General features: G+C 39.3%; 1 protein-coding gene and 1 pseudogene across 2 annotated transcripts; both read left to right on the forward strand.

Annotated features, from left to right (window-relative positions):
* Window positions 1-2,678: 2,678 nt before the first annotated feature.
* Window positions 2,679-8,509, forward strand: LOC103697949 (perakine reductase-like). Its single transcript, XM_008779894.4, has 7 exons — window positions 2,679-2,831; window positions 3,150-3,317; window positions 3,410-3,613; window positions 3,719-3,891; window positions 4,451-4,547; window positions 4,696-4,849; window positions 8,022-8,509. Exons 1-7 carry the CDS (start codon window positions 2,769-2,771, stop codon window positions 8,213-8,215), a joined length of 1,053 nt encoding a protein of 350 aa, XP_008778116.2. The 5' UTR covers window positions 2,679-2,768; the 3' UTR covers window positions 8,216-8,509.
* Window positions 8,510-22,806: 14,297 nt separating this feature from the next.
* Window positions 22,807-27,226, forward strand: LOC113461889 (perakine reductase-like; annotated as a pseudogene). Its single transcript, XR_015977502.2, has 7 exons — window positions 22,807-23,008; window positions 23,290-23,457; window positions 23,550-23,756; window positions 23,875-24,048; window positions 24,607-24,703; window positions 24,854-25,007; window positions 26,854-27,226. The product of XR_015977502.2 is annotated as a perakine reductase-like (transcript).
* The last annotated feature ends 134 nt before the right edge of the window (window positions 27,227-27,360 follow it).

Genomic DNA, 27,360 nt, shown 5'->3' on the forward strand with positions numbered 1-27,360 from the left:
AGTGCCATAAAGATCATACAAGGCCTAAGATAAACAACAATTCAATAAATCCACAACTAATTAATTAGTTCAAATTGACAAATCCGACATGTAAAAGATAAGCTGCTTCTAACTATCTAGCAGTCAGACTCCATACTGATCTCATTTCTCATCCACCCGATGGACTCTACAAATCCAGTGCCTCTGAAAAAGGAAGTAAGAGTAGTATGAGCTTTTCCAGCCTAGTAAGAATCCCAACAGCCACACACAGTAATAACGATAAAATCATCAAAGTAACAAATAAATGTCATTTCATCATTTCAAAAGCTCAACAAACAACAAGTATATATAACTATTTCGTATACATAAATTCTTTTTCATATTATGTGATCCATTCACGTATTACTCTGATTTCCAAGTTTTAGAATTTATCACTTCTAGCTTTGGACTAATCAAGATCATGTCCCAGTCCAAGACTGCACAAATCCCACGCATAAGCTCGTGGCAGCTATCCCACGCGTAAGCCCGTGGAGGCTATCCTACGCATAAGCTCGTAGAGGCTATCCCACGCGTAAGCTCGTGGAGGCTATCCCACGCATCAGCTCGTGGTAGCTATCCTACGCATAAGCTCGTAGAGGCTATCTCATGACAAGGTTAGTCCAACCCAATTTACATGTCTAATTTACATGTTTAACCACATTTCCATCACATCACATATTTTCATAAATTCTCAAGAAATATGTTATTTCTTCCCAAATGAATTTATTTCAATATTTTCATAATAAATAAAATGCACGCCTAATAGGTATCGTATCAGCTCATAAAACAATAACAACATAATTATAAAATAAATCCAATGATAAATCAAATATATGCATAGAGGTGCTCAGATGCAGGGATTCTTACAGAAATTGTAGACTGGCACAAGCACAGATCCGAATCACAACCTACGCGCTGGGGTGCTGAATCCCCTGATCAAAATTTCCTGGCACCGCTGACTCTTCCCCTACAACATCAATTATATTTCACAGACTAAATTATTCAATATTTAAATATTCTAAAATATAATTCACATCTACTATGGGGTCCATCACCAGGTCCCCAAACATCTCAATTCCTCCAAATCTAGGGCAGTCGGGGTGGCCCGACTCCCACCCTGTACCATCGGTCTATGTTGTCGCCAGCCGTGGCCGCTGCCACGCCGGCGATGATGGCCGGTCCCGGTGAAGAGACCAAAAGAAAGGGATGATCCCTCTCTCATCATGGTTGGGAATACATCTCCCTCTCTCAAATCCTTTTTGATCCAAGGGCAACAACCATGGTGGTTGTGCCCTCTCCTTCCCCAACCCGACAACACCACTGGCCGAACCATCGCCGGCCGCCACTGTTGCAGTCGCCGGCGATGGTGGTCGGCCAAGGGAAAGAGAGAAGAAGAGATCTTCTCTTCTATCTCTTCTTCTTCTTCCTCCCAAGAACAGGCATGATTTCCTCCCCCTCCTCCAACATCAACAGAAGGACTTCTTTCCTCCTTTCCCCCTCCCCCTTCATCCACGGAAAAACTAATGGTGGCTCGGCCTTCACCCGACGGCAGCCACCTCACCGTCGTCGCCGGCCGGCGGCCAATCGACGAGAGGGAGAGAAGAGAATGGGATCACGAGGAAGAAGACCTCGGATCCACTACTCCCCATCATCAACCAAACCCGGAAAGCCCTCACCAACCTTCACACAGACCCGATCCAACCCCGCCGCCATGAATCTCGGCCAACCCGACGGCCGGCGGCGGCGAAATCCGGAAGAGAGAGGCCGAAATAGGGGTACCCTGTTTCGGGCTCTTCTCCGACGATTCACCGGCCAAAAACCCCTCCAACGCCACCCAAAATCCAGAACATGAAGCATAAGGAAGGGAGCCACACTTACCTCGGTCCGACGGCGTGCTCCGGCGACCTTTCCGGCGAGCAATCGGAGGAGGAAATCCGTGAGCACACGCACGGGTCCAAGATCTCTTCACCAATTTTTTTTGTGGGGATCTTCTTGAAGGAAGGGGAGGCTTTCCGGCTTCCTCCACGGCCGGCCGGTTCTCGGCTCCGGCGCTCGGTCTCCTCCAGCGATCGACCTCACGCCGCCGCCCCTCCCCTCCCTTGCAACCTCCTCCTCTAGGCACGATCGTAAAAGGGAGACGGGCCCGGTCTTTTCGGGCCGGCCCGTTATCCCTTTCCTTTTTTCTTTTTTTTTTTCTCCTGGGTTTTCACAATAAAGATGCTTAATATCCTCCTGCAGCAATCTTATAGGCTTACCAATATCATCAATACTTACCAAATTTAAAACACTTGTTATCTAGCCTAACCAAACTGTTCAGGACCAAAGATTTATTGGGAACCATATGCACATCTTTGTGCATGACAACAATCATGCGTGTAGCTTTAGTATTTTCAGGAATGACTAAGATCAAAAACTCAGATAGTAATATGGTCACTTTGCAGATGATGCTCGTTAAAGAAGACTCGAAAGAAATATCGACATGGTGAACGAAGAAGAGGTGGTAGGTTCTAGTGCCTTTAGTTTGCTGCAATTAGATTATAAAAGTTGAATGATGGCAGAGGGGAGAACAAAATCCATTTGGACTCCACTTGGATTGTCGGCCGGTCTCGACCCGTGGGGCTCCCACTTTATAAAAAAATATCTTACGAACAGAATCATATTTAAGTACCAAAATAGGCGAGGCAAGGCCAGCGAAGTGAACTACCATTGTTGGACAAAGCCAAGTTCTCTTCGGTGTGGGCTGTGGACAAATGGAGGAGCAGACACAAACCCTGATGATCCCCAGAGTGAAGTTGGGGTGCCAGGGACTAGAGGTATCTCCCCTTCTTCTTTTATGCCTCCTTTGTTTTCAAACCATATGCTGTCTGATTTGTTCTTAACTCTAATTAGGAAGCTATCCTCCTCCTTCTGATGATGATAATAGTGGATACATGTCTGTTCTCATCTCTCATCCTCTTGATTACATATTATTATTACTACTACTACTACTATTATTATGTTTTCTGATTCAGTTTCTTAGGATGCAGCGGTTGTTTTCCTTCCTTTAAAAAAACAAAAAAGGAAAAAAACTAGTTTTTTTTTTCAGTGCTAATACCGTTGTAAATTGTGATGACCTGTGTGCTTGCGTCCAGGTATCCAAGCTGGGATTGGGTTGCATGAGCCTCAGTGGAGGATACAATTCTCCGCTCAGTGACGAAGATGGGATAGCCGTCATCAAGCATGCCTTCAGCAAGGGAATCACCTTTTTCGACACCTCCGATTTCTATGGACCCCGTACCAATGAGATCTTGATTGGAAAGGTTCAAACTTACAATCTCTTTTTTCTTTATTGAAGGAATTAGATGTTGTGCACTAGAATTAAACGTGAAAAAGAATTGATGCTTGCTTGTAGGCCTTGAAGCAGTTGCCCCGAGAAAAGATTCAATTGGCCACAAAATTTGGCATTGTAGGGGTTGATCAGACTGGTTTTGTTGTAAATGGTCGGCCAGAATATGTTCGAGCATGCTGCGAGGCAAGCCTCGAGCGTCTTGGTGTGGAATACATTGATCTATACTATCAGCACCGTGTGGATAAGACGGTGCCAATTGAGGATACTGTAAGCACAAACCTTTTAAATTCAAGTTATGGTTTGTCCGAGTTGATTTTTTTTGTGTGTGTTCTTTGTGTCAATGGAACCAACATTTGTTTTGGTGTTTGATAGATGGGGGAGCTGAAGAAGTTGGTGGAAGAGGGCAAAGTGAAGTACATCGGGCTATCACAACCCAGCCCCGATACAATCCGGCGTGCACATGCCATGCATCCTATTACTGCACTCCAGATGGAGTGGTCTCTCTGGTCTCGTGATATAGAAGGAGAAATAGTTCCACTCTGTAGGTCTGGTTAGGATCCTGTTTAACAAGGTTTAATTGTTTTTTTCTTTTAAGAAAAAAGGTTTGTGTATGAATGAATTGCCCATGCCTGTATAGTAAGCAAAAATCCGGTTTAATAAGGTTGATTCATAGAACACCACATTTTTGTTACGAATCGAAGTGCCCACTAACCTTTCCATAGCAACTGAAAAATGCCCAGCGGCTCAAAATCTAATTGGTATTAAGTGTTACAAAGATAAGAGAAAAGAAGCATCCCATAAACAATTAAACAAATAATTTCAGAGCGTGACTTGTAATTAATTTCAGAAAACCTTTAGCACCTGTTTTTTTTTTTGTTGTAAAAGAAAATCATACATAGTGCTCTATCATGGAAATCCTTCAGGCACCATTCCTGTGGAGAGAGTAGAGAAAATAAAAGACAAAGGAAGTCTTAAAATGATTCTAGTTTTTGACTAATAAATTATCTTGGGCACCATTGGATCATTGTCTTCTTTAACAATTGAAGAGTTTGACTGATGTGATGCACAAGTTCCCAAATACATGATGTATCTTATAAAATGCAGAGAACTTGGCATCGGAATAGTTACATACAGTCCACTTGGTCGTGGTTTCTTTGGTGGAAAAGGAGCTGGAGAAAGTATTCCTTCAGGCAGTGTATTGGTATGAACTTCAATATGATCACAACCTCCGTATTGAAACTTTCATCTCTGAATAATATTTAAACTTTTTTTATGTTGAGATGCTAACATGTACAATGTTTAAAAATGGAATTTCTTTTTGCTTATTATGCATCCATATGATTGGTTAGGCTTCACATCCAAGGTTTACTGGAGAAAATTTGGAAAAGAACAAGATTCTGTACCTGCGAATAGAGGAATTAGCTGCAAAGTATCAGTGCACCCCTGCTCAGCTAGCTCTTGCTTGGGTTCTTCATCAAGGGGATGATGTGGTTCCTATCCCAGGCAAGTAATTGGATCTGAAGTATGTAGCGTGCATTTATGTGAATATTAGTTTATCGTATAAATTTAGCACACATGTTTGAAAGGATGCTTTCTATTTCTATTAGTATTGTTTCTTAATTTTTGGATACAAATATCAACTAGACCAAGATTTGCCTAGGGCTATTAGGAAATGATGCTAGTTCCCTATAACTTTATGTGGCTGGGAGATGGCTTAAAATTTTTAAATGATAGATTGGTTTTTAAATCTTGAAATATTTATTTAAACTTGTATATATTGTTTGAAATAACAAGACAAATAGAACTGCATTTACAAAAGGGAGGAATCCTTATAATCTTTGTTAAAGGAAAGTACATAAGACTATGCTAATCAATTCTAAATTAGAACCAGCAAAAAGGTTGTGTCTGATAAACAAATTGTTAGAAGAAGTGCTATATTATATGTACTTATAACTTTGTTGCCCAGTAGATGCAGCCCAAGAGGGGGGATGAATTGGGCTTTTAAAAACATTTAATTACTTCTAAACTTTTGAGTTAATTAAGCTAAGTTATATGGATGCACAGTGGAACTTAAACTTAGCAACAGATTAATTCTAATCTAATCAAAATTAAAACTATTATATAGCAGATAAATGAGCTCAATAAAAGATTAGTCTAAGTTTGCGCAAGCATACAATTCAATGCAGTGAATCTTGATACAGATTTGTCGAGTGAAACTTTGCTAAACAATTTGAATATACTTGATACTGAAGGGTGTGAGAAAGTAAGCAATTCAATCAGACATTTGACTAAGTAAATAGGCGAAAAAATCAAAAAATAAAAGGAAGCATCACAAACACAATGATAAGTTAAAACCTTTAACTTATCAGAACATCTAGCAGAGAATTCAGCTTATAAAGTTAAGTATAGTGGAGAGAATTTAAACAGAAGAGCTAACTTAATACAATCAAGAGTACAATTCTAATCAAAGTTAGCAAGATGAAGATGAAGCAAGTTAAAACTAGCTAAACAATTTTAACTAGAATTGCAACTAAATGAATAGGCATTATGCTTTCTCTTTTAGGGTTCTTGAAATATTTGATCTTGTGGAGCTCTTCCTCTCTTTGTTTGATGGTGTTTCCATGAATTTATAGTCTTAAGAATATGTGGGAAGCTTCTCCTAGCCGTTAGAGATGAAATAGAGCCGTTGGGAGCGAAAAACTAGCCGTTGGAGCCGTAAAAAACTAGCCTTTATGGCTGTCATCGCATTGGAGTCGGCTCCTGCAGAATTGGAGTCGGCTCCTGCAGAGTTGGAGTCGGCTCCAGCACTGTTCTTGAGAATTATCTTTCTGTCCTGACTGAGAGAGTCGGCTCGAATGAAGTTGGAGTCGACTCGAGCTCTGTGCCATAGGACTCCAAAGTGCCTGAGTCGACTCTAAGCTTCCAGAAGTCGACTCGAGGAATGTTTTTTTGGATTTTTCTTTGAATTGCTCTTAGAGACTGTTTCAATGTTTCATACCTGCGACACCTAGGTCACATTAGAGCAAATCTTACTATTGCGTCAAGGCTCATCTTCTTTAATATTTTCTAAGACCTACAGTGGTAATATGCCACCACCAGGATTGAAGTCCAGGACTTCTTCCCAGAGTAAAGGGTGCCAATTGGTGGACCAGGTCTTGTTGCTGAATTACATAGATAGTTTGCCCTGTATCTACTGCATGAAATATCTTCTGAAATTTCACTATCTGATTCGCTTTAAAAAGTGGGGAAAAAAACTATGAGGTAAAAATTATGATAGTTACTATAGACTATTGAGTTATAGTTTATCTGTTGGATTTGGTGGAGGAGATTGCTTCAGCTTAGCATGGTCTAAAAATTCCAATACTAGCCAATTATGCATCAGCTATCAAGCTCAGGGTTGCAGTAACAGCAGGGGAAGGTTTTGCTAGCTTCGTGCTCCCCTTTTACTAATTTGAATTGCAGCGACTCTATTTAGTTTTTGATATTGTTATTAGTATTTGTTCAGAGCTGTTCAAAATAATTTCATTAAATTAAAGTGCATGATATAGCTTTCGACAACCTATTACTTCGCAATGAAGTAAGTTGCACTAAGATTAATGAAAGGAATCTGTTTAGTCCAAAGATATCAAGCCCCCAACGGTCCAACATGATCAGAAATATGTTGGCCTAATGTCTAGACTGTTTTTTTTCGAGAGAACATGTAATGTGTGGATTGTTAACTTTTACTTTTTATGAGATATTGATATTTCTTAAAGGATCAAATCCTTTGTAAAACCCTATAAAAGTGTCTATGCAGTATATTGAATGTACTTGAACAGTTGAAACAGCATTCGATGATTGTACTTCCCATAATTTTCTTCTTATGTCTCATTTTACATTCAGCATGATTTATGTGATGTGAATCGTCATGGTTTACTGCTTCTCTATAGAGGCCCTTCTTAAGAATAACGCAAACTTCTATAATTTTGTTAACCAATAAAGATCTGACACACTTTTCATCTCTTAGCTCTGGAAAACTGCACAGGAAAAATCTGCCATTGTGGCCATCAATTATAAGCCATGCTTGCATCAAGGTTGACAGGGATATTAAACCTAAGCAGCTCATCTGATAGCATCAATAGAAGTATGAGTGCCATTTTGCTTTGGTGTTTGCAAAAAAGATGATGAAAAATTGAAAAATAAGTTGGTATGGAATATATTATATATGGAGCAATCTGGTAGGTGTTTGGATATATTTAATCTTGTTAGATTTTCAGACCTGACTTGCCTCCTCCTCCCCCCAATAACACACATATTACCTTTCTGGCAAGTTATTGATTATAATCAAGTTGGTGCGGGGATTATTTTTGTGAACTCAATAATGAACACAAACCTATAAAATGTCAAGCTGGACTTTCCTACTCTAGATATCAAAGATTTTGGTTCGATAATGGGAGTGTTCCCACTAGCTAAATTTTTTAAATTTGAACTTTCATAAAATTGGGATGCATAGAGGCATGGTCAATATCCTCCTTGTGCAGCCTTAATAAGCTTACCAATATCATTGATGCTTAAACAAATAAAACACTCTTGTATCCAACCTAAGAAAAATATGAAGCACCAAGGACATAAATTGGGTACCGTATTGCATGTCTGTGTATGACAACTTTTTATCATGCAACTTCAATATTTTCAGGAACGACCAAGATCAAAAACCTAGATGGTAATATAGGTTCTTTGAAGCTGAAGCTCACAAAAGAGGACTTGAAGGAAATATCCAATGCATTGAATGAAGAAGAGGTGGCGGGTTCTAATGCCTTTGCTTTTGCAGAACATGACCATTGGAAGTATGCAAATACACCTGCTAAAAATTGCAATGCCACATCTTAAGTTTGATCTGGTCCTGTGTGTTTTGCTGTTATCATATTGTGAATGTTGAATGAGGACAGGAGTAAGATCCTTTTGCAGTCGACCTTAAATTTGGAAGCTTGTTGCTGTATTTGAAGATAAATTATGAATTAAGAGTGCTGGGTGATCTGTGATATTAGGGTGCTTGGTCATCTCTTAGATATTATAAGGTCTCTCTCTCTGTGTGTGTGTGTGTGTGTGTATGTGTATGTGCATCTCTCTGAGACAATATATGATGTGATTAATAAAATTAATGTTTGATTGCCTTGTCAAAAATGTGGAAGATAAGATTTGGATATGGAAGTTGGTATCTATATACATAGGATCCCAAGAATATTAATTCTAGTTATCTTGAAGATTATATAAAGACCAAGCTCAATTTACATCAAGTGGTTCTCTAGTGTTGAATGTTGATCTTATACGATTTTTGTAGCTTCGGATTTTTAAATGATTTCATTCTATCTTCTCAAACTCAAATAATTTGATTTTAAAGCAGGGAAAGATGCTTAATCCTGCATGCATAGCTTGTGCACGAGTTGAAATAGGTAGTCTGCAGATTTTACACAAAGCTGGTATCTTGAATCTAAGTAATTAATGCCTCAAACAGGGAGTTCTGGTTAATTTTGGTCAAATATAAGCCGCCTAACCTGAAGTTAGCTGCCATCATGACTTCACAGGAAGCTTGTACCTTAGGGACTGTTCAGTAATCATTTCATATTTACATGCAGATACTTCTAAGTAATCATTTCTCAAATAGTTATAAGGTTAAGATGGAAAATTTTGTCGAATTCATACCCATCCAGGAACATGGAAATCTCGTATAAAACCATTTTACTTTTCTTCTTGTTCTCCCGAACTAAACTTTACACAAGGCAATGTGAGGCCTATATGTAATTTAAGTTTTAATCCAACTGCAGTTTATGGTTAAAGGGATGTCTAGCAGCGTAAGCTCCAGATTTCACCTTTATTAATTTTGAGCAACTTAGCAATCACAAAGTTAAAAAGGGGGAAAACATCGAAACATTTAAGACTCTGAATGCTTCCATAGTGGATGCCACACAAAATTTATGCATGTGATGGCCCAGTCACTGTATTGCATGATGACGGGTTATTGCTAATACACTGAGGTGTTCATACATGCAGTATGAGGGCATACATTGAGAAATCAAATTGATTTGAAAGCAATATGCAAAAGGAAAGAGAAGGCACATAACCAATAAAAACAGCGCAGTACGACAGCCATACTCTCTTCTTTCTTCTTATTGATGACTCTTAAATGTAAGAATTATCTTATATCAAAAGAGATATAGAGATAAACCTTCTTGCATAAAGAATTGAGAAGTTTGTGCTACATTAGGTGAAAGTGACACTTCATAACAGTAATTTTTACTCAACCATGACCTTGAGGAGATCTTTCAAAAAAAAAACATTGTCTAGAAGGCAAGGCAACTAGGATAAGGCAACAGTTACACTTATTAGAAAGGCTTAAGCTAATTTTTTTGCATATTGTGTTTAAGCATCTATCCGCTTGATTGTTCCAACAAATTTAGTAGGAAAAGGCAAGACAACCCTTTCGCATTGCGAATCATGCATGCAAAATTTGAAGCAAAGTATACCGACACTATAGACCGTATCAGTAAGGTATAAGAATGGTACAGTTGGTATGGTATACCCCTATACCAACACATGGTACACTATTAGAGATGAGACAACAACTGTACCATGTGTTAGTATTGTACTGAGCCCTATCTTACAGGTATAGTATGATATGCATGGTATCGAGTAGTATGGGTTAGTACAACGAAAAATTGAAATTTAGCAAAACCAAAGGATTAGATTATGGAAACTTTCACATGAACAAGATATCTATTTCAAGATTATGATCATCATGAAATTTTAACTAGTGATTAGGGTGAAGGCATTTCGGTAATATGGATTTCAGTAATAGATGTGTTCATCTTGTTTTAGGTACAACATGCAAATCTTAGAAATATGTTTAGGTAACGAATTCAAGCTTTCTCCAATTCTCTGTTAGAAGTATGCCCTAGAAGCCAATTTGGTTGATGCATTATTTTGTTTTGGGACATAAATTTGTATTTGACCTAATTATGAATTTATTAAGTTGGGCATTCGTTTCATTTATGTTCTTATGTATCCATGAATCATCCAAGAAATTAATAAGATGATGACGTATATTCTCAAAAGTTGAAAATTTGATGCATGTGTCATTAGTGATTAATTTCTGAATTGCTCCAGATCGATGGATCATTATGAGAACGGTGATCGATCCACTGAGATAAGTGCACAGATTACTTTCTTTGATGGACGAGTCTTGAGTCTATAGTATGGGGACACTGGAGTGATTGTGCAAGTGCTTATCAGAGAACAAGGGTACTAAGCAAGACTATAGCAAGTAGTCACTTGGATGTCTATCCACTTGTCAGTGACTTACTTGATGCTGTAGTTGTATGACTGATCCTTTGACCTGCGTTGCCTCGGCTATTCACAATGAGGTTGCTGTAGTTTGACGAGCACATAAACATGGGCCCTATCCATCAGGATCCTTGTTGTGCAGATTGGCTGCAGTAGGTTCATTATAGGAGTAGGGGTGCATCTAGGTGAAATCTATCAACCTTAATAGATTAGAAGAGATCCTATGTGATTTATGAGACTGAGTTCATAAATCCTTGGCCAAGGTAGTTTTTGGAAAAAGAGTTTTTCAATCTCGAACTAAAGTCGAATAAATCTTGACATATGACAGATGATGGAATTTGACGAGTTATCCATGACCTCCATGTTAGAAGTATGCCCTAGAAGCCAATTTGGCTGACGCATTATTTTATTCTGGGACATAAATTTGTACTTTACCTAATTATAAATTTATTAATTTGGGCATTCTTTTCATTCATGTTCTTATGTGTCCATGAATCGTCCAATGAATTAATAAGATGATGACGTATATTCTCAAGAGTTGAGAATTGAGGCATGTGTCATTGGCGATTAATTCCTGAATTGCTCCTGATCGATGGATCATCACGAGGACGGTGATTGATCTGCTGAGATTAGTGCACATATTGCTTTCTTTGATGGACGAGTTTTGGGCCACAGTGTAGGAACACTGGAGCAATTGTGCAAGTGCTTGTTAAAGAACAAGGGTACTGAGCGTGACCAAGATAAGAAGTCACTTGGACGTCTATCCACTCGTCAGTGACTTGCTTGATGTTGCAGTAGTGTGACTGGTCCTTTGACCTGCGATGCTTCGGCTACTCATAGTGAGGTTATTATAGTTTGATTGCACATATACATGGTCTCTAGCTATATGGGTCCATGCAGTGTAGATTGGCTGCAGTAGGTTCACTGTAGGAGTAGGGTATGCACCTATAAGGAATCTATCGACCTTGATAGATAAGGAGAGATCCTATGTGATTTATAAGACTGAGTTCGTAAGACCTCGACCGGGGCAGATTGTACAGTGGAGAAAAAGTTTTCCACTCTCAAGCTTAAGTTGAATAAATCTTGACATATGACAGGCAATGGGGTTTGACGAGTTGTCCATGACCTCCGCCCTGTAGGGATCGACGATAGAAGGACTGTATCACACGATAACTGCACCTAGAGGTTCACCATTCTATTCTGCTAGGTAGCCACTACATGCTGCTAGGTGTCACTGGTGGATGGTGGGACTCACAGGGATTATCTCGATGATCGATAAACCCTAATGAGTAGAGTTGGAATCGTTCCGACCCATTGAAAGAAGTTTTCAATGATATTGTGATAGAGATCACAATATATCTCACTACCAGTCAGAATAGAACCTATGGGGTCACACACACTAGAGGCATTGACCGATCCGATGGTTGAATCGTGATTAGAAATCACAAGTAATCAATTCGATTGATAATCAGTTGAAGAAGGAACAATAGAATTAATTAATTGGACTTAAACACAAATCCTACTTCGAGTAGGATTCCTAGAGTCCTATTTGGATTAGGACTGAAAATCCTATTTGGAGTAGGACTGGGATTCCTACTTGGAGTAGGATTTCTACAATCCTAATTAGATTAGGAGTTTTGAATTAAATTTGGATTCCTACTTGGAGTAGGATTTTCAGAGTCCTAATCGGATTAGGACTTCAGATTCAAATTAGAGTCCGAATTGGATTAGGACTAAAATTAAATAAGTCCTAATTCGATTAGAGTTTCTTAAGTTCTAATTAATTATTAATCTAATGAATCAACATGACTCCTAATTGGGTTAGGATTGAAGAGTTCAATTGAGTCATGGAGTTCTAATTGGATTAGGACTAGTATAGATTGAACCCAATTAATTCATAATTTGGTTAAACCCTAATTGGATTAGGACTAAACCAAATAGGAGCCTCCTAATCCTCCTTAGGAAACACAAGAAGGAAGGGATCACGCCCCTCCTCCTTTTCTTTGTTGGTGCGGCAACACAAGAGGGGCCGACGCCCCTCTTGGTAAAAGATCAAGGGCTCCTAAATTGTAGGAGCCTTAGATATCTATAAAAGGGGACTTGGGCGGCACCTAGGGCATTCATGTGAAGCCCTCCTCCTCTCCAACTCGTGGCCTCCCTTCTCCTCCTCTTGTTTCAGCCGCAGGCAAGGGAACCAAAAAGGAAGTGTTGGCGGCCCTCTTCTTCCTCCTCCGTTTGGGATCCAACGCAAGGGAAAGCAAAGGCTGCATCTAGCCTTTTGGATCTTCTCCCTTGATCCCTTCTTCTTCTTCCTCCTCCCTCTAGCATTCAAGGGTTGATTGAAAGGGAGGTGATCAGCCATCAAAGTTGTCTCTGCAAGGGAGCTAGCACCTCGGGGAGACAAAAAAAAAGCTTGGATCGGTTTCTACTTCGTGTGGATACCCGTAGAGGCCGGACACTTGAACGGCTTCAAAGGAACCTTCTTCCAAAATCACAATCATCAGTTTGCGGTGATCATCTACCCGCACAAAGGTGAAGATCTGATCTTCCTAATGTTTTAAAAGTTTTTAATCCTTATCTAACTATGAACGGTTTTTGAACAACATTCATGCGATGAACGGTTGATCCCGCGCATGCCTCTTCCGCTGCATCTGAATTTCTAAAAAATTTTCTGTGCCATGGGCAGGTTCTAACAGTGGTATCAGAGCCTAGGCATCGTAGATTAAGGTAAGGATTAATTATTAATAGGCATCTTAGATCTGAAATTTAAAAGGTTATGCATGCTGAAAATTTTCTGCATGCAGATTTTTCAGGGTTGCTGATTTTTGCATGCTAATTTTTATGTGATAAATTGATGATTCTAATTGCATTATTAATGGGATTACAAAGTTTAGAATCATGATTAGCATGATCAGCAACCTATGTCATAACATAATCAATTAAGTTTCAGATCTGAAAAATATAATTGCTGCATGTGGTGATGATCATAGGATTCAAACCCTTTTGATATCAAATATAATGACATGCGATGTGATCTGTAATATCATGTAATTTTTTAGATGCTTGCATGCATCTTATTTGATGTTTTGAGAGGTCTGCGTGCCTACTAAAAGGGGATGTAATTTATTATTATTTTTATTTTATATCTGGTTGTATTTCTGTGATGTGATGTACGTCAACGATCAAGTCGAAGATAGTGCATGAGATGAACGGCGATCTAAGCGGTTGATGGCGATTGGATCAAGAGTTGATCAAGGATTGAATTAAGGAGGCTTGGAACCAATTCAAGAGTTGAAGACCAGTTGATCGATTGACGTGCATGTGCTTGTAATATGACCTAATTAGAATCCATGATCATCACCTATTTAAAGTTTAGCTTTATTTATTGCTGCGATTATAACTGCCTGCGATGTGCCGTTTGCATGTGATGTGAATGAGAGCGGGGTGGATAAGTTTACATGTGATGTAGCAAATCCAATGAGACCTAAACTAAAACCTCCTCAATCAAGTCGATAGTGAACCAACATGAGCGAGTCATATTAGATTAATTGATCTAATTGGTATCTAGAAAAGCATGAAAGGTGGTTACTTAATTAGGACCTTACTCTCTGAGTAAGGGGAGCCTCCCACCTGCTTACCTGGCCAATTGTTCGATTACCTCTTATGAAGAGCTCAAGGTTGCAAACACTAAGACATGATTAACCAATATTAAGTCAATAGGTCTTTCACTGTAGTAGAGCTGCTAAGGTCTTTCTGATGTTGATTTGTCTCAGCTAGATACAGTGGGCAAGTTGCATCGGAGGGCTGAACCTCTCTATAGACATGAGATGTGGTAGGGTAAAGGTGGGGTTGGGCACCAATAACTGTTAGGTGAGGACCCAATGACGACTTTATTTCTACGGTTATACGGTGGGTCTGACTTAACTAAGAAATGGGACCAATAACTGTTAGGTGAGGTCTTCATGGCTTAGAGACCAAGTTACAAGAGTTGTACACTCATCCATTTATGTGTCACCAATAACTGTTAGGTGAGATGGCCTATAAATCGGTGGGATCGCAGTACCCACTAGAAACCCTAGTCATGTAGGATTTCCGTTTTCCTACCAGAGGAGTGTGAGGAATTCGAAAAAATAGTGGGAGGCACATTTGTTCTAAAAGACCCTAGAACAAATTAAGATCAAGTACAAAATTCTAACTAGAATCTTTACTCTCTGAGGATTATAATGTCAGCTTGTAGACTTTTAACTCATATCCTATAGAACAATCGTTTGACTAAACCCAATTATAAAGACTGGCTCAGCAAATTTCAAAATAGTTTTGAATTATGAGAAATTAGGGTATGTGCTAGACCATGGAATCCCCATATTACCAATCTGTCCGATCACTGATCAGCGTAAGATGCATGCCAAGTGGACGAACAATGACAATAAAGTTAGGTGCTACATAATGGCATCCATGTCCAATAAATTATAATGCCAGCATGAGAACATAAAGATTGCCAAGGACACATTAAATCACCTGCAAGAATTGTATGGTGATCAGAGTCACGCAGCTTGATTTGAAGTGTCCAAAAGGCTTTTCAAGGCCAAGATGCGCGATGGGCAGTCTGTCCATGATCATGGTTTGACCATGATAAAGGACTTAGAGAAGCTTGAGAAGCTCGATATGACCATGCACAAGGAATTGCAAACGGATTTGATCCCACAATCCCTTCTAGCTTCATATGAACAGTTTTTAGTAAATTACCATATGAACAAGATTGTATGTACCAAAACAGAATTGTTAAATAAATTGGTAACTACCTTAGGGACCTTGAAGAGTTCAAGGGGCATCGTTCTCACTGTTGAGTTGGCTTCTACTTCCAAGAGAAAGTCTATTTGGAAGAAGAAGAAGCCTGCAAAGAAGCAAAAGACTGAGAAAATGCCAAGTAAGGAAGTTCCAAGAAAAAGACCAATTACAAGGAAAAGTGTTTCCATTGCATCATGGACAGCCATTGGAAGAGGAACTGTCCTACATACATGGGAAGCATAAAGAACATGAAGGGTGACAGACCTTAAGAAGGTATGTTAGATATGCTCAGGATATTTAGGGATTGTTACCTGTTGCTAGCAGAAATTTGATTTCTGTATCTTGTTTAGCACAGAAAGATTTTTATAAGACTACTGTTCCATTTATTTGAGAAATAAATTGGTTCAACGTGGTTTTATGATTGACAGTCTCTATCACATATATATGGATGTATCTGTGAATGTATCTGAGCAAACAGTAAATACTATAGGATCTAATAGATCCAGAAATGAGATAAATCTAAAGTATTTGTGGCACCTCAGGCTTGGCCATATAGAAGAAGATAGAATAAACAAATTGGAGAAACATGAGCTTTTTGGCTCATTGACTTTCGAGTCATATTCGATTTGTAAATTCTGCCTTCAAGGAAAGATGACCAAATTATCCTTTGTAGGACACAGGGAGGTCCACTGAAATTCTTACCCTAGTACACACTGATGTGTGTGGCCCATTCGATGTGCAGGCTAGGGGTTGTATTTTTTTACTTCATTTACCGATGATTACTCACGGTATGGATATGTGTATGATACACAAATTTAAAACTTTTGAAAGGTTCAAAGAGTTGAGATATGAAGTAGAAAAATAAACAGAAAAACTCATTAAGGTTCTTCGATCAGATCGAGGAAGTGAATACCTTAGTGGAGAGTTCCGTGATTATCTCAAGGAGAATGGTATAGTTTCATAATGGACTCCTCCTGGTACACCTCAGCTCAACGGAGTGTCAGAGAGGAGGAATCGGACTCTATTGGATATGGTCCGGTCCATGATGAGCTTCACTGATTTACCCTTGTTTCTTTAAATAGATGCCCTATTTTCAGCTATTTACTTATTGAATAGAATTTCCTCTAAAGTCCGTTCCTAACCATACCATATGAGATATGACATGGTAAGAAGCCGAGTCTTGGTAATCTCAAGATTTAGGGATGTCCAGCTCAACTCAAGCAACAACAGGCGGACAAGTTAGAGGATAGGACAATTGATGCTCGTTTTTATAGGATATCCTAAAGAGTCGTTAGGATACAACTTTTCATCCCGAAGGATTACAAAGTGTTTGTGAGCCTAGATGCTATCTTCATGGAAAATAGTTTATCCTTGACAGAGACAGTGGGAGGAAAATTGAGCTTGAAAAGAAGGTCTCTAAATAGCAACGAGCCATTGTGCCTATAGAACCTATTTATATTAAGCCAGTACACGTAGTACCTCCTCTACCTCGTAAATCTAGTAGGATCTCCCGTCCGCCTGAAAGGTACTTAGGTATGCTTACAGAGGATGTAGAGGAAGTGTTCCTCATGGGAGATAGGGATCAAGGTAAGAATCCCAATACCTACAACGAGGTGATGTTAGACATCGATTCCAAGAGATGGCTGGAAGCGATGAAGTCAGAGATGGACTCCATGCATTCCAACCGTCTGGACCTTAGTAGATCCACCAGAATGTATAATACCTATTGGGTGTAAATGGATCTACAAGAGGAAATTAAGTTTGGATGGCTAGGTAGAGACCTATAAGGCAAGGCTAGTGGTGAGAGGTTATAGTCAGTGCGAAGGTACTGATTATAAGGATACTTTTTTACCTCTAGCATTGCTAAAGTCCATTTGAATATTGCTTGCTGTTGCAGCATATCATGATACTGTGATGGTGGTCACAAGGTCTGTAAGCTGCAAAGGTCCATCTACGGACAAATGCAAGTATCTCAGAGTTGGAACACTCGTTTCAACAATATAATCAAATCGTTTGATTTCATCAAGAACGAAAAGGAATCATGTGTTTATAAGAAAGTTAGTGGGAGGGCTATTGCATTCTTCGTATTGTACATGGATGATATCCTTCAAATTGGGAATGATATTCCCATACTAACTTAGGTCAAGATTTGGTTGATATAGACCTTGGGAAAGCATCCTATATTTTGAATTAAGGTCTATAGAGATAGATCTAAGAGGATGCTTGTCCTGTCACATAATATGAATATAGAGGGAGTGCTGAAGAGGTTCGGCATGGAAACCTCTAAAAGGGGATCATTACCCCTTAGGCATGGGATAAATCTCTCCAACAAGATGTGCCCCAACACATCTGAAGAGATTCAGCAGATGAGCAAGATCCCTTATGCTTCGGCTATGGGGAGCCTCATATATACCATGCAATGTACGTGACTTGATATAGTACATGCTGTGAATGTCACGAGCATATATCAGTCAAATCCAGGCAAGAAGCGCAGGATAGCTATGAAGAACAGTCTTAAGTACTTGAGAAAAACTAAGGACATGTTCTTGGTTTTTGGAAGAAGATAACAGTTGAAGGTAGAAGGATGCACATATATTGATGATAGAAAGTCTACATCAGAATATGTGTAATGGTGGTTCAGTAAATTGGAAGAGTTCCAAACAACCGATATAGATTCTACCTTAGAAGCTGAATGTTAAGCCGTCTCTAAGGGTGCAGTGGAAACCTTTTGGTTTAAGAAGTTCATTGCAGAGTTAGGTGTAATGTCATCAGATGCCATAACACTCTACTGCGATAACAAAGGCACCATAGCACTAGCTGAGGAGCCAAAGGTCTCACCAGAAATCGAAGCACATAAAGCGGCAGTTTAACCTAATAAGCGACTACTAAAAATAAGTAAAGGATCAAAGAGTAGACTCCATAAAAAATGTGGTGGACCCATTCACTAAGCAGATAAGTCAGCAGAAAACTGAAACGCATCTTGAGAAGATGGGGCTTAGGTTTATGGCTGATTGGCTTTAGTGCAAGTGGAAGATTGTTAGAAGCATGCTCTAGAAGCCAATTTGGCTGATGCATTATTTTATTCTAGGACATAAATTTGTACTTTACCTAATTATAAATTTATTAATTTGGGCATTCTTTTCATTCATGTTCTTATGTGTCCATGAATCGTCCAAGGAATTAATAAGATGATGACGCATATTCTCAAGAGTTGAGAATTTGAGGCATGTGTCATTGGTGATTAATTCCTGAATTGCTCCTGATCGATGGATCATCACGAGGACGATGATTGATCCGCTGAGATTAGTGCACATATTGCTTTCTTTGATGGACAAGTTTTGAGTCACAGTGTAGGAACACTGGAGCAATTGTGTAAGTGCTTGTTAGAGAACAAGGTTACTGAGCGTGACCAAGACAAGAAGTCACTTGGATGTCTATCCACTCGTCAGTGACTTGCTTGCCCCCCGGCCTTTCGTCTAGTTTAATTACCTCCTATTCCCCCCCGAGGGGGGCTTCGGGGGGGTAACGTTCCATAGCCTAAGGAAGGGGAGGGGGTTCGGGGGAGGGGAAACCATCCCATCCCCTGATATCCCGAAAGTTCCCGAACCTAAGGTTACGAGGTTGGTCCTACGCAGGTACTTTTGAATTCAAAGGCAAAAGAGAAAAAGAGATTTGGGCACGACAGAGCACAATCGGCCCCTCTACGCCACCGGGATTTGTTTTTGAAGGAGGGTTAGCAGAATCCTAATCGATCCTGGGTCGTTGACCTGCGATGCTTCGGCTACTCATAGTGAGATTATTATAGTTTGATTGCACATATACATAGTCTCTAGCCATATGGGTTCATGCAGTGTAGATTGGCTGCAGTAGGTTCACTGTAGGAGTAGGGTATGCACCTATAAGGAATCTATCGACCTTGATAGATAAGGAGAGATCCTATGTGATTTATAAGACTGAGTTCGTAAGACCTCGGCCGGGGCAGATTGTATAGTGGAGAAAAAGTTTTCCACTCTCAAGCTCAAGTCGAATAAATCTTGACATATGACAGGCGATGGGGTTTGACGAGTTATCCATAACCTCCACCCTGTAGGAATCCACGATAGAAGGACTGTATCACACGATAACTGCACCTAGAGGTTCACCATTCTATTCTGCTGGGTAGCCACTACATGCTGCTAGGTGTCACTGGTGGATGGTGGGACTCACAGGGATTATCTCGATGATCGATAAACCCTAATGAGTAGAGTTGGAATCGTTCCGACCTATTGAAAGAAGTTTTCAATGATATTGTGATAGAGATCACAATATATCTCACTACCAGTCAGAATAGAACCTATGGGGTCACACACACTAGAGGCATTGACTGATCCGATGGTTGAATCGTGATTAGGAATCACAAGTAATTAATTCGATTGATAATCAGTTGAAGAAGGAACAATGGAATTAATTAATTGGACTTAAACACAAATCCTACTTCGAGTAGGATTCCTAGAGTCCTAATTGGATTAGGACTGGGAATCCTATTTAGAGTAGGACTGGGATTTCTACTTGGAGTAGGATTTCTACAATCCTAATTAGATTAGGAGTTTTGAATTAAATTTGGATTCCTACTTGGAGTAGGATTTTCAGAGTCCTAATCGGATTAGGACTTCGGATTCAAATTAGAGTCCTAATTGGATTAGGACTAAAATTAAATAAGTCCTAATTCGATTAGAGTTTCTTAAGTTCTAATTAATTATTAATCTAATGAATCAACATGACTCCTAATTGGGTTAGGATTGAAGAGTTCAATTGAGTCATAGTTCATTCAAGTTCTAATTGGATTAGGACTAGTATAGATTGAACCCAATTAATTCATGATTTGGTTAAACCCTAATTGGATTAGGACTAAACCAAATAGGAGCCTCCTAATCCTCCTTAGGAAACACAAGAAGGAAGGGATCACGCCCCTCCTCCTTTTCTTTATTGGTGCGGCAACACAAGAGGGGCCGGCGCCCCTCTTGGTAAAAGATCAAGGGCTCCTAAATTGTAGGAGCCCTAGATATCTATAAAAGGGGACTTGGGCGGCACCTAGGGCATTCATGTGAAGCCCTCCTCCTCTCCAACTCGTGGCCTCCCTTCTCCTCCTCTTGTTTCAGCCGCAAGCAAGGGAAGCAAAAAGGAAGTGTTGGCGGCCCTCTTCTTCCTCCTCCGTTTGGGATCCAACGCAAGGAAAAGCAAAGGCTGCATCTAGCCTTTTGGATCTTCTCCCTTGATCCCTTCTTCTTCTTCCTCCTCCCTCTAGCATTCAAGGGTTGATTGAAAGGGGGGTGATCAGCCATCAAAGTTGTCTCTGCAAGGGAGCTAGCACCCCGGGGAGACAAAAAAAAAAGCTTGGATCGGTTTCTGCTTCATGTGGATACCCGTAGAGGCCGGACACTTGAACGGCTTCAAAGGAACCTTCTTCCAAAACCACGATCATCAGTTTGCGGTGATCATCTACCCGCACAAAGGTGAAGATCTAATCTTCCTAATGTTTTAAAAGTTTTTAATCCTTATCTAACTACGAACGGTTTTTGAACAATGTTCATGCGATGAACGGTTGATCCTGCGCATGCCTCTTCCGCTGCATCTGAATTTCTGAAAAATTTTCTGCGGCATGGGCGGGTTCTAACAGGACCTCCATCCTGTCGAAATCCACGATAGAGGGACTGTATCATACGCTAACTGCACCTAAAGGTTCATCTATTCCATTCTATTGGGTAGCCACTACATGCTACTAGGTATCACTGATTGATTGTGAGACTCTAAGGCATTTACTTAATGATCAGTGAACCCAATGAGAAGAGTTGGAATTGTTCCAATCCATTGAAAGGAGTTTCAATGATATTGTGATAGGGATCATAATATATCTCACTACCAAACAGAATAGAACCTATGGGATCACACACAATAGAGGATCTGATTGATTTGATGGTTCAATTGTGATTTGAAATCATAATAATTTGTAATTGTCAATTTGATTAATAATTGGTTTAACCTACTAAGATTTAGTGAGTTGAAGAAGAAAGATTTGCAATTGGATTGCAAATTGATTAATTCAATTGGACAAAATCAATTAGGCCTAAACCTTATTAGATAAGGATGTAAAGTCCTAATTGATTAGGACTCCTTATTAGATAAGGATCTTGAATCATAAAGTCAAATTTGGATCCTAATTAGATTAGGATTAATGTGAATCAAATAGGAAGACTAATTGGATCCTAATTAGATTAGGATTCAATAAACCAAGGGCCACCTAAATCCTAATTTGATTAGGACTAGAAGGGAGGGGCAAGAGCCCCTCCTTTCCTTAGATACTCCTGGGATCTGCATCTCGATTGGCTGGGACGCGCGTCCTAGGTGTCCGGGATGCAAGACCCATTTTGGCGTGCGTGAAGGAGGGTTGGGGCGTGGCCTCCTCCTCATATATAGGGTGGGGGTGTGGCTCCTCCTATATATATGAGGAGGAGGACATGCCTAGGGCAAGCATAAGAAAAAAAGAGAAGGGGGCCCGCCCCCCTTGCTTCTTATTTCATGTTGGCGGCCTCCATCCCTCCCCTCTCTTCCTTCTTCCATCCACAAGGGAAAAGAAAGGTGCAGCAAGATTGGAGTCTTCTTCCTCCTCTGCATGGAAGAACATATAGAGAGGAAGGTGTTCCTCTCTTCTCTCCTCCTTCTTCCTTCTTCTTCTATGGCAAAGGAAAGGAAAGAAAGTGTTTCTTCCTTCTCCTTCTTTCTCCTTTTGAGAGCAATCAGGAGTTGTTTACTTAGAGGAGTTCCAACCATCAAAAGGAATCTCTAAAAAAGAGCTAGTACCCCGGTGAGATCTCGACCTTGATCGATCCAGATCTTCGTGTGGATACTCGTAGAGGTCGGACACTAGCGCGGCTTCAAGCGAACCCGACATCCACGATCATCAGATAGCGGTAAAGATCTATCCGCTCAAAGGTAAAGATATGATCTTTACTATTATTTTATTATAGTTCTTAAATTAATCAAGTTTTAATTTTAGTCATTCCCTTTGGATTCATAATTTTTTGAGTTAGAGAACTCAGAATTTCTATTTGAATTCTACCTTTCGTGGGACGTTCATGTGATGAACGACCCCGCACACATATTTTTGCTGCGATCGTCGCAATGCGTGGGGGGTAACCCGCAGTGATATCAGAGCCGCATTTTTGGGATTAAGATTAAAATTAATAGGCTTGATTAATTATCTACCCTTGAGATCTCGGTCCCCTACTCGTTTGGGATTCATAATTTTTGCGATCTCGGTCGCCTACTCGTTGACCTCGACCCGTCGGGCTCCCATGTCCATGGAAACAAAATTATCTACCCTTGAGATAGCGATGGAAACCAAATATCTTACAAACAGAATCATATTTAAGAACCAAAATAGGGTGGGGCAAGGCAAGCTACCATTGTTGGACAAAGCCAAAGTTCTCTTCAGTGTGGGCTGTGGACAATTAAATGGAGGAGCAGACACAAACCCCGATGATCCCCAGAGTGAAGTTGGGATCCCAGGGATTAGAGGTGCCTCCCCTTCTTCTTTTTATGCCTCTTGATTACATATTATTATTATTATTTTTACTACTACTACTACTACTACTACTACTACTACTACTACTACTACTACTACTACTACTACTACTACTACTACTACTACTACTACTACTACGTTTTCTGATTCAGTTTCCTAGGATGCAGCGGTTGTTGTCCTTCCTTTAAAAAAAAAAAAGAAGGAAAAAAACAAGTTTTTTTTTTTCAGTGCTAATACCGTTCTAAATTGTGATGACCTGTGTGCTTGCGTCCAGGTATCCAAGCTGGGATTGGGTTGCATGAGCCTCAGTGGAGGATGCAATTCTCCGCTCAGTGACGAAGATGGGATAGCTGTCATCAAGCATGCCTTCACCAAGGGAATCACCCTTTTCGACACCTCCGATATCTATGGACCCCGTACCAATGAGATCTTGATTGGAAAGGTTCAAACTTACAATCTCTTTTTTCTTTATTGAAGGAATTAGATGTTGTGCACTAGAATTAAACGTGAAAAATAATTAATGCTTGCTTGTAGGCCTTGAAGCAGTTGCCCCGAGAAAAGATTCAATTGGCCACAAAATTTGGCATTGTAGGGGTTGATCAGACTGGTATTATGGTTGTAAATGGTCGGCCAGAATATGTTCGAGCATGCTGCGAGGCAAGCCTCGAGCGTCTTGGTGTGGAATACATTGATCTATACTATCAGCACCGTGTGGATAAGACAGTGCCAATTGAGGATACTGTAAGCACTAACCTTTTAGATTCAAGTTATGGTTTGTCTGAGTTGACTTTTTTTTTTTTTTTTGTGTGTGTGTGTTCTTTGTGTCAATGGAACCTGCATTTGTTTTGGTGTTTGATAGATGGGGGAGCTGAAGAAGTTGGTGGAAGAGGGCAAAGTGAAGTACATCGGGCTATCAGAACCCAGCCCCCGACACAATCCGGCGTGCACATGCCGTGCATCCTATTACTGCACTCCAGATGGAGTGGTCTCTCTGGTCTCGTGATATAGAAGGAGAAATAGTTCCACTCTGCAGGTCTGGTTAGAAATTAGATTCCTGTTTAACAAGGTTTAATTGTTTTTTTCTTTTAAGAAAAAAAGTTTGTGTATGAATGACATGTCCATGCCTGTATAGTAGGCAAAAATCCGGTTTAATAAGGTTGATTCATAGAACACCACATTTTTGTTATGAATCGAAGTGCCCACTAACCTTTCCATAGCCACTGAAAAGATGCCCAGAGGCTCAAACTCTAATTGGTATTAAGTGTTATTAAGATAAGAGCAAAGAAGCATCGCATAGACAATTAAACAAAAAATTTCATAGCCCGACTTGTAATTAGTTTCAGAAAACCTTTAGAACCTGTTGTAAAAGAAAATCATACATAATGCTCTATGATGGAAATCCTTCAGGCATCATTGCTGTGGAGAGAGTAAAGAAAACAAAAGACAAAGGTTGTCTTAAAATGATTCTAGTTTTTGACTAATAACTTATCTTGGTCACTATTGGATCATTGTATTCTTTAACAATTGGGGAGTTTGACTGATGTGATGCACTTAAAGTTCACAAATACATGATGTTTCTTATAAAATGCAGAGAACTTGGCATCGGAATAGTTACATACAGTCCTCTTGGTCGCGGTTTCTTTGGTGGAAAAGGAGTTGGAGAAAGTATTCCTTTAGGCAGTGTATTGGTATGAACTTCAATATAATCACAACCTCTGTATTGAAACTTTTTTCTCTGAAGAATATTTAAAGTTTTTTTATGTTGAGATGCTAACATGTACAATGTTTGAAAAATGGAATATTGTTTTTACTCATTATGCATCCATATGATTGGTTAGGCTTTACATCCAAGGTTTACTGGAGAAAACTTGGAAAAGAACAAGATTCTGTACCTGCGAATAGAAAAATTAGCTGCAAAGTATCAGTGCACCCCTGCTCAGCTAGCTCTTGCTTGGGTTCTTCATCAAGGGGATGATGTGGTTCCTATCCCAGGCAAGTAATTGGATCTGAAGTATGTAGCATGCATTTATGTGAATATTAGTCTATCGTATAAATTTGGCACACATGTTTGAAAGGATGCTTTCTATTTCTATTAGTACTGTTTCTTAATTTTTGGACACAAATATCAACTAGACCAAGACTTTCCCAGGGCTATTACGAAATGATGCTATCTCCCTATAACTTTGTGGCTGGGAGATGGCTTTAAATTTTTACCTGATAGATTCGTTTTTAAAACTTGAAATATTTATTTAAACTTGCATATATTGTTTAGAATAGCAAGACAAATATAACTATATTTACAAAAGGGAGAAATCCTTAAAATCTTTGTTAAAGAAAAATACATAGACTATGCTAACCTGACTGAGGATTGCTAGAGAATAAAAGAATTTCTCATATGCATACATATGAGAACTAAAAAATGGTGGACCAGTGCATGAGGTTCCTACCGCTGTAGGGTTTAGGAAGGATTAGATGTACCCAACATTACCCCATGTACAGGTAGACTATTTCTATGTTTTGTACCTGTGACTCCTAGGTCATATTAGAGCAAAGCTTACTATTGCGTCAAAGCTCATCCTCTGTAATATTTTTTGAGAACTACAATGGTAATATGCCACCGCCAGGATTGAAGTCCAGGACCTCTTCCCAGAGTAGAGGGTGCCAACTGGTGGACCAAGTCTTGTTGCTGAATTACATAGATAGTTTACCCTGTATCTATTGCATGAAATATCTTCTGAAATTTCACTATCTTGGCTTTAAATAGTGGAGGGAAAAGCTATGAGCTAAAATTTATGATATTTACTACAGATTGAGTATAGTTTATCTGTTGGATTTTGTGGAGGAGCTTGTTTCAGCTTAACATGGTCTAAAAATTCCAACACTAGCCAATTATGAATCAGGTAGCAATCTCACGGTTGCAGTAACAGCAGGGGAAGGTTTTGCTAGCTTTGTGCTCCCTTTTTACTAATTTGAGTTGCAATTGCTCTCTTTAGTTTTTTGATATTATTATCAGGATTTGTTCAGAGCTATCCAAAATAATTTCATTAAATTAAAGTGTATGATATAGCTTTCAGTTCGACAGCCTATTACTTCGAAAGGAAGTAAGTTGCACTAAGGTTAATGAAAGGAATCTGTTTAGTCCAAAGATATCCCCCAACGGTCCAACATGATCAGAAATATGTTGGTCTAATGTCTAGACTGTTTTTTTCAATAGAACATGTAATGTATGGATTGTTAAATTTTATTTTTTATGAGAAATTGATATTTCTTAAAGGATCAAATCCTTTGTCAAACCCTATAAAAATGTCTATGCAGTTTATTGAATGTACTTGAACAGTTGAAATATCATATGATGATTGTTCTTCCCCTGCCAAGAATATTAATGATGGAAAATTGAAAAATAAGTTGGTATGGAATATACTATATATGGAGCAATCTGGTAGGTGTTTGGATGTATTTAATCTTGTTATATTTTCAGACCCTGCTACGCGCATTTACCTTTCTGGCAAGTTATTGATTATATTCAAGTAGGCGCTTGGATTATTTTTGTGAACTCAATAATACACACAAACCTATAAAATGTCAAGGTGGACATTCATACTCTAGATATCAAAGTTTTTGGTGTTCTTCATCCTTTTTCGACAACTCCCAATACCTATAATGTCAATATCCTCATTGTGCAGCCTTAATAAGCCTACCAATATCATTGATGCTCAAACAAATAAAACACTCTTGTATCCAACCTAAGCAAAATATGAAGCACTAAGGACATAAATTGGGTACCGTATTGCATGTCTGTGTATGACAACTTTTTATCATGTAACTTCAATATTTTCAGGAACGAGCAAGATCAAAAACCTGGATGCTAATATAGGTTCTTTGAAGCTGAAGCTCACAAAAGAGGACTTGAAGGAAATATCCAATGCAGTGAATGAAGAAGAGGTGGCGGGTTCTAATGCCTTTGTTTTTTCAGAACCTTACCAGTGGCAGTATGCAAATACACCTGCTAAAAATTGCGATGCCACATCTTAAGTTTTTCTGTTAATGTATGGTTTGCTATTATAATATTGTAAATGTTGAATGAGGACAGCAGTAAGATCCTTTTGCAGTCGACCTTAATTTGGAAGCTTGTTGCTGTATTTGTAGATAAATTATGAATTAAGAGTGCTGGATGATCTGTGATATTAGGGTGCTTGGTCATCTCTTAGATATTATAAGGTCTCTCTCTCTCTCTCTCTCTCTCTCTCTCTCTCTCTGTGTGTGCATTTCTCTGAAAGAAGATATGATGTGTTTAATATGATTAATGTTTAATTGCATTGTCAAAAATGTAGAAGATAAGATTTGG

Source organism: Phoenix dactylifera, chromosome 1 (genome assembly GCF_051530095.1).
Source record: "Phoenix dactylifera cultivar Ajwa chromosome 1, Ajwa_hap1_PhDact_Kaust_v1.1, whole genome shotgun sequence".
NCBI classification, from domain to species: domain Eukaryota; kingdom Viridiplantae; phylum Streptophyta; class Magnoliopsida; order Arecales; family Arecaceae; genus Phoenix; species Phoenix dactylifera.